The sequence below is a fragment of the Rhinichthys klamathensis genome, unplaced genomic scaffold, assembly GCF_029890125.1.
Source record: "Rhinichthys klamathensis goyatoka isolate OS25496 unplaced genomic scaffold, OSU_Roscu_1.1 h1tg000334l_1, whole genome shotgun sequence".
Lineage (NCBI taxonomy): Eukaryota > Metazoa > Chordata > Actinopteri > Cypriniformes > Leuciscidae > Rhinichthys > Rhinichthys klamathensis.
In genome coordinates this window covers 576561-592500 of record NW_026606849.1, presented here as the reverse complement: position 1 = coordinate 592500, position 15940 = coordinate 576561, and the positions used below count along the sequence as shown (strand labels likewise).

General features: G+C 42.8%; 1 protein-coding gene across 3 annotated transcripts in view; it reads left to right on the top strand.

Annotated features, from left to right (window-relative positions):
* The window catches only part of unm_hu7910 (un-named hu7910), a 48983-nt gene extending 33058 nt beyond the window's left edge, over nt 1–15925 (top strand). For 2 of the 3 annotated variants that reach the window (XM_056272299.1, XM_056272297.1), the window contains exons 11-17: nt 1–71; nt 1051–1140; nt 1233–1370; nt 2172–2307; nt 3533–3624; nt 3735–3868; nt 15098–15925. The exon at nt 1–71 is cut by the window's left edge and continues 28 nt beyond it. In XM_056272299.1, coding sequence (XP_056128274.1) covers nt 1–71; nt 1051–1140; nt 1233–1370; nt 2172–2307; nt 3533–3624; nt 3735–3868; nt 15098–15248 — 812 coding nt within the window. In that variant the 3' untranslated portion in view covers nt 15249–15925. The remainder of the gene's footprint in view (nt 72–1050; nt 1141–1232; nt 1371–2171; nt 2308–3532; nt 3625–3734; nt 3869–15097) is intronic. The other variant, XM_056272298.1, reaches the window with a different exon arrangement.
* Nucleotides 15926–15940: the final 15 nt, after the last annotated feature.

Genomic DNA, 15940 nt, shown 5'->3' with positions numbered 1-15940 from the left:
TTGCCAAAGTGCATTATGGGTTCATCCTGAAATCTGAGAACAAGATTGCAGAGAGCATACCGTACTTACGGGTAATCCTAATGTCAGGCACAGAAATATGCAAACATATCGCCGCTGTCTCTAACCTCGTATCTCCAAAAACGCTACTTTTCAGGAAGTGGAGAAAACACTATTTTTTAAATAATGAAACGCTGTGGTGTTAAAGTTGATATTGTGGCTTTATGTGTGCTGAGTAACTTGCATGTGTCATTATATTATTAACATTTTACCAAAATCAAGTTGTCGGACATGCATGTTATCAAATACTGTTTCTTGAGGAAAGAAAACTCTACAAATAAAGAACTGGTTGTTTGAGTGAGAACATTGCATTGCAAACAAGCAGAAACGCTGCCAAATGTGGGCGGAGTTATGAAGTTTGACTGACAGTCTGAGGAGCCAATGGAGTTACGAGATTCAGTCACAAGCTCTTTTTAATGCTTTTCATTGGTTAGAGATTGCCAAACCCACAGACGGATGTAAATGGTGATTTAGTAGAAATGATTTATGAAAAAAATTTAAAACGGCGAAATATGGAGATACGAGGTTTCCGCCCGACAGCGATTATTATTATTTTATAATAATCTATTATTTTGCTATTTTTTTTCTCCTTGGGGTGTGTGTGTGTGTGTGTGTGTGTGAATGTGTCTGTGTATATTTATGTGTGTGCGTGCGCACCCGTGTGTATATATATGTCTGTGTGTGTGTGCGCGCACGTGTGTGTGTGTGTATGTATGTATGTTTGTGTGTGTGTGTGTGTATATATGTGTGTGTGCGTTTGTGTATATGTGTGTGTGTGTATATATGTGTGTTTGTGTATATCTGCGTTTGTGTATATGTGTGTGTGTGTATATATATGTGTGTGTGCGTTTGTATATATCTGCGTTTGTGTATGTGTGTGTGTGTGTGTGTATATATGTGTGTGTGCGTTTGTGTATATCTGCGTTTGTGTATATGTGTGTGTGCGTTTGTGTATATCTGCGTTTGTGTATATGTGTGTGTGTGTGTGTTTAGGAGGGTTTAGAGTCCGGGGAGCCAGGAACTGATGACGGGAGGTTTTACTTTCATCTCGGAGACGCTCTACAGAGAACAGGAGACGAGAGTGTAAGATATAAGCGAAGTTACTGGGAGTGAGTTTGATCCTCCAGTCGTTGTATCTGGTGTGTGTTGATGTGTGTGTGTGTGTGTGTGTTCAGGCGTATGAGTGGTACGAGACGGGGCACCGGCGGGGTCACTTCGCCTCAGTGTGGCAGAGATCTCTCTATAACGTCCCGGGACTCAGAGCTCAGCCCTGGTGGACGCCGGAAGACACCGGATACACAGATCTCGTCAAGGTCACATGGAAAAACAAAATCACCCAATCACTTTCTGTCGAAGATTAAGATTAAAGGAAGATTTTAAAAAAAAATTGTGAATTTAAACACATTTACGAGGTGATGATGATGTGAAAGTTAGAGAGAGACTCATTTATATAAGTTTACAAAGAGCTCAAGACAACATGTAAGCCGAGTCATTTTAAAAGCTTGTTTTTATATGTATATTTATATTAATTTAAATGCAAGAGTTTGATATTGTGCATATGTATATATTATATGAATTAAAAATAATTATAATTCATATAATGTAAGTATATTAAATAATTAGCAGCAAAAGCCGAGCAATTTTGTCTCAGATTCTTTCGCCGCTTTAATTTGGAGCGAGAGAGAAAAGGGGCGTGGCTTTATTGCTCGCAGCTGATTGGTCCAGTTTGGGTTTGTGATCTCTAACCCAGAATAAAACCTGCTAAAATCTAATCCACCTTCTTGAGCACGAAAAGAGTTTTCCGCGAACTAATCTCAAAACGCACCTGTGTAGAAACTGAAACCAGGTTCGGGAAACAGGCTTCCCGTAGTCTATCAATTAATTTACTAGTGCTTTCAACTAAAGCTTAATAGTGCTTCATTTAAGTTTGCATTATTTGAGTTTGTCAAAAAGGCCTTTATATCCTCTACTGGTAAATGTTTATTTGAATATGCTTGCATATTGTTTCACAGTGTTTATGATTGGAACATATCCTGTAATTACAGTGTAACCTCTGTGTGTGTGTGTGTGTGTGTGTGTGTGTGTCTCTCTTGTGTTCACGTGTGTGTTTGCAGGTGTTGGAACGAAACTGGTTGACCATTAGAGATGAAGCGCTGTCGGTGTTGGATGGAAACAGCGGACAGTTTCTGCCAGAAGATGAAAATCTGAGAGAGAAAGGAGACTGGGGACAGTTTACACTCTGGCAGCAGGGTAATATATATATATATATATATATATATACAAACATACATTATTGCTATATAATATGCACCAACATTTAGCCTACATTTACCAACAAATTCCAGATATAATTACACTGGGTATAAATCCATCCTGGGGGTGGCGATATGACACTATATGAGTATGATATATCTAACAATATAGTTATTTTTACTTTAAAATAGGTTTTTATCATATCAAAATATTTGATACCATATATTTTGAGAAATTGGACAAATTCTGATAAATTTCATAATTCTCGCCACCGATTTCAATATCACAAACAAACTAATAACATGAGTAAGAAACAAACCTCTCAAGCTTACGTGAAAAGCCAGTGATAATAGAAGAACAAAGAAACTAATTACAAGGAATAGGACAAAAAAACTACGATAGAACAAAGACAAATGAAATCAACATACCTGAAAAACTACGAGCATTACAAATAAGAAATACCACGTAAATTGTATAAAATGTACAAAAAACACTGCATAGTCTTCACCATGTACATCAAAATAGGCTTATTCTTATTAAAGCTACTGAAGTTATTCAGTCGAAACCAGTGAGTGATTCTCTCTGTCTTTTGTAGTTTGATCAACATTAATGACAGACGGGTTTATTAGGCTACTGTCACTTTAAGAGCGAATGCACTGATCTAATATACTGATACACGCGTGCTTTCTTTCTCTCCTGTTTACATTCACTTATGACATAACCCACTGTGTTTATGTGGATACTCACAAAGATGGGCATTTTCACACATAAGTGTGTGTATTCAACCCTTCAAGCCCAATAAGGTGTGTGTGTCGCTCAGAAAGCACACGTTTATACTGAAACGAGTTCTCCTTCACTGCTTGTTGCACTTGTTTTTAAACTGCGAGGCTTAAACATGCATTAAAATAATAAGGAATTTATATAAACACAGTCAGTTAGGGATTAAAGTGTGTGTATTTAACAATTTAAGTCACATAATATGTACTATGTTTCATCTTATTAATCTATTATTAAGGTTATTAGGCTGCTGTCACTTTAAGAGCGAATACACTGATCTAATATACCGATACACGTCTGCTTTCTGTCTCTCCTGTTTACATTCAGTTATGACATAACCCACAGTGTTTACAGGAATACTCACTAAGATGGGCATTCTGACACATAAGTGTGTGTATTTAACCGTTTAAGCCACATAATATGTACAACGTTTCCTCTTTGTCAGGTCGAAAGGCTGCTTCGTCATGTCGCAGTGTCCCTAAAACCTGTGCTTTGCTGGAACGTTACCCAGAAGCCACTGGCTGCAAAAGAGGCCAGGTAAATCCCCAGAAAATCAATTACTCTTCTCTTTTACAGTGCTTGTTTCTCACAAAGACAAACTGTTGCCTACTAATATAAATCCAGGAGACGTTCTCTTCCTCTTTTAGATCAAGTTTTCAGTGATGCGACCTGGAACTCATGTGTGGCCACACACTGGACCCACGAACTGCCGTCTGCGAATGCATCTTGGCCTCATCATTCCTCCTTCGGGCTGCAGGATCCGCTGTACAAACCAGACCAGGTTAGCTTTACACACTCATTAACACTGTACACACCAGACCGGGTCAGCTTTACACACTCATTAACACTGTACACACCAGACCGGGTCAGCTTTACACACTCATTAACACTGTACACACCAGACCGGGTCAGCTTTACACACTCATTAACACTGTACACACCAGACCGGGTCAGCTTTACACACTCATTAACACTGTACACACCAGACCAGGTCAGCTTTACACACTCATTAACACTGTACACACCAGACCAGGTCAGCTTTACACACTCATTAACACTGTACACACCAGACCAGGTCAGCTTTACACACTCATTAACACTGTACACACCAGACCAGGTCAGCTTTACACACTCATTAACACTGTACACACCAGACCAGGTCAGCTTTACACACTCATTAACACTGTACACACCAGACCAGGTCAGCTTTACACACTCATTAACACTGCACACACCAGACCAGGTCAGCTTTACACACTCATTAACACTGTACACCCCAGACCAGGTCAGCTTTACACACTCATTAACACTGTACACACCAGACCGGGTCAGCTTTACACACTCATTAACACTGTACACACCAGACCGGGTCAGCTTTACACACTCATTAACACTGTACACACCAGACCGGGTCAGCTTTACACACTCATAAACACTGTACACACCAGACCGGGTCAGCTTTACACACTCATTAACACTGTACACCCCAGACCAGGTCAGCTTTACACACTCATTAACACTGTACACACCAGACCGGGTCAGCTTTACACACTCATTAACACTGTACACACCAGACCGGGTCAGCTTTACACACTCATTAACACTGCACACACCAGACCAGGTCAGCTTTACACACTCATTAACACTGCACACACCAGACCAGGTCAGCTTTACACACTCATTAACACTGTACACACCAGACCAGGTCAGCTTTACACACTCATTAACACTGCACACACCAGACCAGGTCAGCTTTACACACTCATTAACACTGCACACACCAGACCGGGTCAGCTTTACACACTCATTAACACTGCACACACCAGACCGGGTCAGCTTTACACACTCATTAACACTGCACACACCAGACCGGGTCAGCTTTACACACTCATTAACACTGCACACACCAGACCAGGTCAGCTTTACACACTCATTAACACTGCACACACCAGACCAGGTCAGCTTTACACACTCATTAACACTGCACACACCAGACCGGGTCAGCTTTACACACTCATTAACACTGCACACACCAGACCAGGTCAGCTTTACACACTCATTAACACTGCACACACCAGACCAGGTCAGCTTTACACACTCATTAACACTGCACACACCAGACCAGGTCAGCTTTACACACTCATTAACACTGTACACACCAGACCAGGTCAGCTTTACACACTCATTAACACTGTACACACCAGACCAGGTCAGCTTTACACACTCATTAACACTGTACACACCAGACCAGGTCAGCTTTACACACACATTAACACTGTACACACCAGACCGGGTCAGCTTTACACACTCATTAACACTGTACACACCAGACCGGGTCAGCTTTACACACACATTAACACTGTACACACCAGACCGGGTCAGCTTTACACACTCATTAACACTGTACACACCAGACCAGGTCAGCTTTACACACTCATTAACACTGTACACACCAGACCGGGTCAGCTTTACACACACATTAACACTGTACACACCAGACCGGGTCAGCTTTACACACTCATTAACACTGTACACACCAGACCAGGTCAGCTTTACACACTCATTAACACTGTACACACCAGACCAGGTCAGCTTTACACACTCATTAACACTGCACACACCAGACCAGGTCAGCTTTACACACTCATTAACACTGTACACACCAGACCAGGTCAGCTTTACACACACATTAACACTGTACACACCAGACCGGGTCAGCTTTACACACTCATTAACACTGTACACACCAGACCAGGTCAGCTTTACACACTCATTAACACTGTACACACCAGACCAGGTCAGCTTTACACACTCATTAACACTGTACACACCAGACCAGGTCAGCTTTACACACTCATTAACACTGCACACACCAGACCAGGTCAGCTTTACACACTCATTAACACTGTACACACCAGACAAGGTCAGCTTTACACACTCATTAACACTGTACACACCAGACCAGGTCAGCTTTACACACTCATTAACACTGTACACACCAGACCAGGTCAGCTTTACACACTCATTAACACTGTACACACCAGACCAGGTCAGCTTTACACACTCATTAACACTGTACACACCAGACCAGGTCAGCTTTACACACTCATTAACACTGTACACACCAGACCGGGTCAGCTTTACACACTCATTAACACTGTACACACCAGACCGGGTCAGCTTTACACACTCATTAACACTGCACACACCAGACCGGGTCAGCTTTACACACTCATTAACACTGTACACACCAGACCAGGTCAGCTTTACACACTCATTAACACTGTACACACCAGACCAGGTCAGCTTTACACACTCATTAACACTGTACACACCAGACCGGGTCAGCTTTACACACTCATTAACACTGTACACACCAGACCGGGTCAGCTTTACACACTCATTAACACTACACACACCAGACCAGGTCAGCTTTACACACTCATTAACACTGCACACACCAGACCAGGTCAGCTTTACACACTCATTAACACTGTACACACCAGACCAGGTCAGCTTTACACACACATTAACACTGTACACACCAGACCGGGTCAGCTTTACACACTCATTAACACTGTACACACCAGACCAGGTCAGCTTTACACACTCATTAACACTGTACACACCAGACCAGGTCAGCTTTACACACTCATTAACACTGTACACACCAGACCAGGTCAGCTTTACACACTCATTAACACTGCACACACCAGACCAGGTCAGCTTTACACACTCATTAACACTGTACACACCAGACCAGGTCAGCTTTACACACACATTAACACTGTACACACCAGACCGGGTCAGCTTTACACACTCATTAACAGTGTACACACCAGACCGGGTCAGCTTTACACACTCATTAACACTGCACACACCAGACCAGGTCAGCTTTACACACACATTAACACTGTACACACCAGACCGGGTCAGCTTTACACACTCATTAACACTGTACACACCAGACAAGGTCAGCTTTACACACTCATTAACACTGTACACACCAGACCAGGTCAGCTTTACACACTCATTAACACTGTACACACCAGACCAGGTCAGCTTTACACACTCATTAACACTGTACACACCAGACCAGGTCAGCTTTACACACTCATTAACACTGTACACACCAGACCAGGTCAGCTTTACACACTCATTAACACTGTACACACCAGACCAGGTCAGCTTTACACACTCATTAACACTGTACACACCAGACCAGGTCAGCTTTACACACTCATTAACACTGCACACACCAGACCGGGTCAGCTTTACACACTCATTAACACTGTACACACCAGACCAGGTCAGCTTTACACACTCATTAACACTGTACTAGGGATGGCTCGATACCACAATTTTGGCTTCGGTACGATACCAGAACCTAATACCTCGGTATCGATACTAAATCGATACCACAGGTTAAAAAAAAAAACAGTCTCAAAATTTAAGTGACACTTAAAAAACACTGCTTGAAATTCTCCACTACCAAATGTGCAAAAAAAATGTATCAAATTGTAAAAAAAAAAAAAAAAAAAAAAAAATCAGTCAGGGACCATATAGTAGGTTAAATTTTGATTTTATAAAAAAAAAACCCTGAAATTATACAATTAAAATAGGTTAATATCTATAATAATAGATTTACATATAATAACAATGATAGAATAATGAAATGACATGTAAACCATTAGCTGTCATGCATCAACAAATATTTATCAACATTTATTGCATTTATTCATCTTGGTTTGGTTACTGTTTGGGTATTAGTTTAATGCATTGCATAAAGTAATGTTAACATGCTAAAAACATGTATTAGTAAATTAAATTTTCTAGGTCATTTAATTACTGATTGATATAGATTAATAAATGCTATATTACTGTTAGGTCAGGTTACCTAATGAATGTTGACAAATGTAGCTTAATTGTAATATTAGTAATATTCATATTACTACTGTTACTCTCTCCCTCTCTCGGCTTATTGCTCTTGGGGTCGCCACAGCGGCACTAATATGCCATTCATTTTACTATCACTAATACTAAAATTCATATTATTCACATTTTTATTCTTTATTCATTCAAATTAAATTAATATATGTTTGTTTGAAAGTGCAAAAATGATGAGACCTAAACTTAATTGGTTCTAGCGTGTCATGCAAGCAGATTTTGAGCTTTCGTGTTTACCGTATCATATATAATTGATAAGCTCTTATGTATGTGCGCTGTTCAATAAAAGTCTAAATTAAATCAGTTGAATGATGGACTAACCTGTCGATCTCTGAACTCTTTGAACAAGTCAAGATGAGCAACTGACAAGTGCTTCGGCAGATTTGATGTGTTGCCTCCCCGTTTGCAGAGTGGTGAATTGAGATCTGTTTCTTTACTTTTCTCATTACCTTTGTTGGCAAAGTAATGCCTTATTTCACTCATACTGCTCTCTCTATTTATTAATTTCGGGCGTGTAGAAATTCGAATGAGCTTCGTTTGATCCATCGTGTTCCTCCGTTGTCACCGTGTGCCGGTTTCGCGTGACCCGCGTCAGTTTAGGTAGCGAACTGACGCCTAGCGGTGAACTTCGAAATAGCAGCGCATCAAATACCGAATTGAACAAAATTATGATATTGTACCTTTGAAATATAATATATACCGGTATTTTTGCAGTACCGGTATACCGCGCATCCCTACACTGTACACACCAGACCAGGTCAGCTTTACACACTCATTAACACTGTACACACCAGACCAGGTCAGCTTTACACACTCATTAACACTGTACACACCAGACCAGGTCAGCTTTACACACTCATTAACACTGTACACACCAGACCAGGTCAGCTTTACACACTCATTAACACTGTACACACCAGACAAGGTCAGCTTTACACACTCATTAACACTGTACACACCAGACCAGGTCAGCTTTACACACTCATTAACACTGTACACACCAGACCGGGTCAGCTTTACACACTCATTAACACTGTACACACCAGACCAGGTCAGCTTTACACACTCATTAACACTGTACACACCAGACCAGGTCAGCTTTACACACTCATTAACACTGTACACACCAGACCAGGTCAGCTTTACACACTCATTAACACTGTACACACCAGACCAGGTCAGCTTTACACACTCATTAACACTGTACACACCAGACAAGGTCAGCTTTACACACTCATTAACACTGTACACACCAGACCAGGTCAGCTTTACACACTCATTAACACTGCACACACCAGACCAGGTCAGCTTTACACACTCATTAACACTGTACACACCAGACCAGGTCAGCTTTACACACTCATTAACACTGTACACACCAGACCAGGTCAGCTTTACACACTCATTAACACTGTACACACCAGACCAGGTCAGCTTTACACACTCATTAACACTGTACACACCAGACAAGGTCAGCTTTACACACTCATTAACACTGTACACACCAGACCAGGTCAGCTTTACACACTCATTAACACTGTACACACCAGACCAGGTCAGCTTTACACACTCATTAACACTGTACACACCAGACCGGGTCAGCTTTACACACTCATTAACACTGTACACACCAGACCGGGTCAGCTTTACACACTCATTATCACTGTACACACCAGACCGGGTCAGCTTTACACACTCATTAACACTGTACACACCAGACCGGGTCAGCTTTACACACTCATTAACACTGTACACACCAGACCGGGTCAGCTTTACACACTCATTAACACTGCACACACCAGACCAGGTCAGCTTTACACACTCATTAACACTGTACACACCAGACCAGGTCAGCTTTACACACTCATTAACACTGTACACACCAGACCGGGTCAGCTTTACACACTCATTAACACTGTACACACCAGACCAGGTCAGCTTTACACACTCATTAACACTGTACACACCAGACCAGGTCAGCTTTACACACTCATTAACACTGTACACACCAGACCAGGTCAGCTTTACACACTCATTAACACTGTACACACCAGACCAGGTCAGCTTTACACACTCATTAACACTGTACACACCAGACCAGGTCAGCTTTACACACTCATTAACACTGTACACACCAGACCAGGTCAGCTTTACACACTCATTAACACTGCACACACCAGACCAGGTCAGCTTTACACACTCATTAACACTGTACACACCAGACCAGGTCAGCTTTACACACTCATTAACACTGTACACACCAGACCAGGTCAGCTTTACACACTCATTAACACTGTACACACCAGACCAGGTCAGCTTTACACACTCATTAACACTGTACACACCAGACAAGGTCAGCTTTACACACTCATTAACACTGTACACACCAGACCAGGTCAGCTTTACACACTCATTAACACTGTACACACCAGACCAGGTCAGCTTTACACACTCATTAACACTGTACACACCAGACCGGGTCAGCTTTACACACTCATTAACACTGTACACACCAGACCGGGTCAGCTTTACACACTCATTATCACTGTACACACCAGACCGGGTCAGCTTTACACACTCATTAACACTGTACACACCAGACCGGGTCAGCTTTACACACTCATTAACACTGTACACACCAGACCGGGTCAGCTTTACACACTCATTAACACTGCACACACCAGACCAGGTCAGCTTTACACACTCATTAACACTGCACACACCAGACCAGGTCAGCTTTACACACTCATTAACACTGTACACACCAGACCAGGTCAGCTTTACACACTCATTAACACTGTACACACCAGACCAGGTCAGCTTTACACACTCATTAACACTGTACACACCAGACCGGGTCAGCTTTATACACTCATTAACACTGTACACACCAGACCGGGTCAGCTTTACACACTCATTAACACTGTACACACCAGACCGGGTCAGCTTTACACACTCATTAACACTGCACACACCAGACCAGGTCATCTTTACACACTCATTAACACTGTACACACCAGACCGGGTCAGCTTTACACACTCATTAACACTGTACACACCAGACCAGGTCAGCTTTACACACTCATTAACACTGTACACACCAGACCAGGTCAGCTTTACACACTCATTAACACTGTACACACCAGACCAGGTCAGCTTTACACACTCATTAACACTGTACACACCAGACCGGGTCAGCTTTATACACTCATTAACACTGTACACACCAGACCAGGTCAGCTTTACACACTCATTAACACTGTACACACCAGACCAGGTCATCTTTACACACTCATTAACACTGTACACACCAGACCGGGTCAGCTTTACACACTCATTAACACTGTACACACCAGACCGGGTCAGCTTTACACACTCATTAACACTGTACACACCAGACCGGGTCAGCTTTACACACTCATTAACACTGTACACACCAGACCAGGTCAGCTTTACACACTCATTAACACTGTACACACCAGACCGGGTCAGCTTTACACACTCATTAACACTGTACACACCAGACCGGGTCAGCTTTACACACTCATTATCACTGTACACACCAGACCGGGTCAGCTTTACACACTCATTAACACTGTACACACCAGACCGGGTCAGCTTTACACACTCATTAACACTGTACACACCAGACCGGGTCAGCTTTACACACTCATTAACACTGTACACACCAGACCGGGTCAGCTTTACACACTCATTAACACTGTACACACCAGACCGGGTCAGCTTTACACACTCATTAACACTGCACACACCAGACCAGGTCATCTTTACACACTCATTAACACTGTACACACCAGACCGGGTCAGCTTTACACACTCATTAACACTGTACACACCAGACCAGGTCAGCTTTACACACTCATTAACACTGTACACACCAGACCAGGTCAGCTTTACACACTCATTAACACTGTACACACCAGACCAGGTCAGCTTTACACACTCATTAACACTGTACACACCAGACCGGGTCAGCTTTATACACTCATTAACACTGTACACACCAGACCAGGTCAGCTTTACACACTCATTAACACTGTACACACCAGACCAGGTCATCTTTACACACTCATTAACACTGTACACACCAGACCGGGTCAGCTTTACACACTCATTAACACTGTACACACCAGACCGGGTCAGCTTTACACACTCATTAACACTGTACACACCAGACCGGGTCAGCTTTACACACTCATTAACACTGTACACACCAGACCAGGTCAGCTTTACACACTCATTAACACTGTACACACCAGACCGGGTCAGCTTTACACACTCATTAACACTGTACACACCAGACCGGGTCAGCTTTACACACTCATTATCACTGTACACACCAGACCGGGTCAGCTTTACACACTCATTAACACTGTACACACCAGACCGGGTCAGCTTTACACACTCATTAACACTGTACACACCAGACCGGGTCAGCTTTACACACTCATTAACACTGTACACACCAGACCGGGTCAGCTTTACACACTCATTAACACTGTACACACCAGACCAGGTCAGCTTTACACACTCATTAACACTGTACACACCAGACCGGGTCAGCTTTACACACTCATTAACACTGTACACACCAGACCGGGTCAGCTTTACACACTCATTAACACTGTACACACCAGACCAGGTCAGCTTTACACACTCATTAACACTGTACACACCAGACCAGGTCAGCTTTACACACTCATTAACACTGTACACTCCAGACCAGGTCAGCTTTACACACTCATTAACACTGTACACACCAGACCAGGTCAGCTTTACACACTCATTAACACTGTACACACCAGACCAGGTCAGCTTTACACACTCATTAACACTGTACACACCAGACCAGGTCAGCTTTACACACTCATTAACACTGCACACACCAGACCAGGTCAGCTTTACACACTCATTAACACTGTACACACCAGACCAGGTCAGCTTTACACACTCATTAACACTGCACACACCAGACCAGGTCAGCTTTACACACTCATTAACACTGCACACACCAGACCAGGTCAGCTTTACACACTCATTAACACTGTACACACCAGACTAGGTCAGCTTTACACACTCATTAACACTGTACACACCAGACCAGGTCAGCTTTACACACTCATTAACACTGTACACACCAGACCAGGTCAGCTTTACACACTCATTAACACTGTACACACCAGACCAGGTCAGCTTTACACACTCATTAACACTGTACACACCAGACCGGGTCAGCTTTACACACACATTAACACTGTACACACCAGACCGGGTCAGCTTTACACACTCATTAACACTGTACACACCAGACCAGGTCAGCTTTACACACTCATTAACACTGTACACACCAGACCGGGTCAGCTTTACACACTCATTAACACTGTACACACCAGACCGGGTCAGCTTTACACACTCATTAACACTGTACACACCAGACCAGGTCAGCTTTACACACTCATTAACACTGCACACACCAGACCAGGTCAGCTTTACACACTCATTAACACTGTACACACCAGACCAGGTCAGCTTTACACACTCATTAACACTGTACACACCAGACCAGGTCAGCTTTACACACTCATTAACACTGCACACACCAGACCAGGTCAGCTTTACACACTCATTAACACTGTACACACCAGACCAGGTCAGCTTTACACACTCATTAACACTGTACACACCAGACCGGGTCAGCTTTACACACTCATTAACACTGTACACACCAGACCGGGTCAGCTTTACACACTCATTAACACTGTACACACCAGACCGGGTCAGCTTTACACACACATTAACACTGTACACACCAGACCGGGTCAGCTTTACACACTCATTAACACTACACACACCAGACCAGGTCAGCTTTACACACTCATTAACACTACACACACCAGACCAGGTCAGCTTTACACACTCATTAACACTGTACACACCAGACCAGGTCAGCTTTACACACTCATTAACACTGCACACACCAGACCAGGTCAGCTTTACACACTCATTAACACTGCACACACCAGACCAGGTCAGCTTTACACACTCATTAACACTGCACACACCAGACCAGGTCAGCTTTACACACTCATTAACACTGCACACACCAGACCAGGTCAGCTTTACACACTCATTAACACTGTACACACCAGACCAGGTCAGCTTTACACACTCATTAACACTGTACACACCAGACTAGGTCAGCTTTACACACTCATTAACACTGTACACACCAGACCAGGTCAGCTTTACACACTCATTAACACTGTACACACCAGACCAGGTCAGCTTTACACACTCATTAACACTGTACACACCAGACCAGGTCAGCTTTACACACTCATTAACACTGTACACACCAGACCGGGTCAGCTTTACACACACATTAACACTGTACACACCAGACCGGGTCAGCTTTACACACTCATTAACACTGTACACACCAGACCAGGTCAGCTTTACACACTCATTAACACTGTACACACCAGACCAGGTCAGCTTTACACACTCATTAACACTGTACACACCAGACCAGGTCAGCTTTACACACTCATTAACACTGAACAAACCAGACCGGGTCAGCTTTACACACTCACTAACACTGTACACGCCAGACCGGGTCAGCTTTACACACTCATTAACACTGTACACACCAGACCAGGTCAGCTTTACACACTCATTAACACTGTACACACCAGACCAGGTCAGCTTTACACACTCATTAACACTGTACACACCAGACCAGGTCAGCTTTACACACTCATTAACACTGTACACACCAGACCAGGTCAGCTTTACACACTCATTAACACTGCATTCATTACTATACTGGAGTTTTTAAATGTTTCAGCTTGTGTTGGGAGAATCGAAGCGTTTCAAGCCTTTTTTCAGGGCCTACTATTGACAGGCTAAATCAACACTTAACAAGCAGCAAATGTGAATAAAAATTGGCGAGTAGATGAAACTTGGATAGACTTTTTTTTTTTTAAATGAATTAATGTGTGGGTTGACTCAATGTATTCAGTGACTGTTGATCGTGTTTCAGGGAGTGGGAAGAAGGAAAAGTATTAATATTTGACGACTCGTTCGAGCATGAAGTCTGGCAGGAGGCAGAAAGATTCAGACTCATCTTCATCGTGGACGTTTGGCACCCCGAGCTCAGCCAATCACAGAGGCAGACTCTCTCACCCATATAGAGGATAACAGCCAATCACAGAGCTCGAAGAGCAGGTCAACAGCCAATCACAGAGGCAGACTCTCTCACCCATAGAAGATAACAGCCAATCACAGAGCTCGAAGAGCAGGTCAACAGCCAATCACCGAGGCAGACTGACTCACCCATAGAAGATAACAGCCAATCACAGAGCTCGAAGAGCAGGTCAACAGCCAATCACAGAGGCAGACTCTCTCACCCATAGAAGATAACAGCCAATCACAGAGCTCGAAGAGCAGGTCAACAGCCAATCACAGAGGCAGACTCTCTCACCCATAGAAGATAACAGCCAATCACAGAGCTCGAAGAGCAGGTCAACAGCCAATCAGAGCTCTCTCTGCAGTTTTCATAAACCACAGACTTCCAAGGCAATGTGAATGTATAAGTTCAATGAATCATATTGTTTTGAGTTGTGCGTAATATGAGAACATAATCACCTAATATTCAAGATCTTAATTTTGTAAAGCAAATATGATTTGAAATCATGTTTCAGAAGGATGTGTTTTTTAGGGCTCAACAGTAATATTAGACAGATTTATAGATTATGTTAGACTGAAGGGTTAATGTTCATACAGTTATGGGAGAATTAAGAGATCAGAATATGAGAAAGTTGCATTGAGACTTAAGTCACTTTTTAATAAAGTTATAGATCTGATTGAGCATTGCACTGTATGT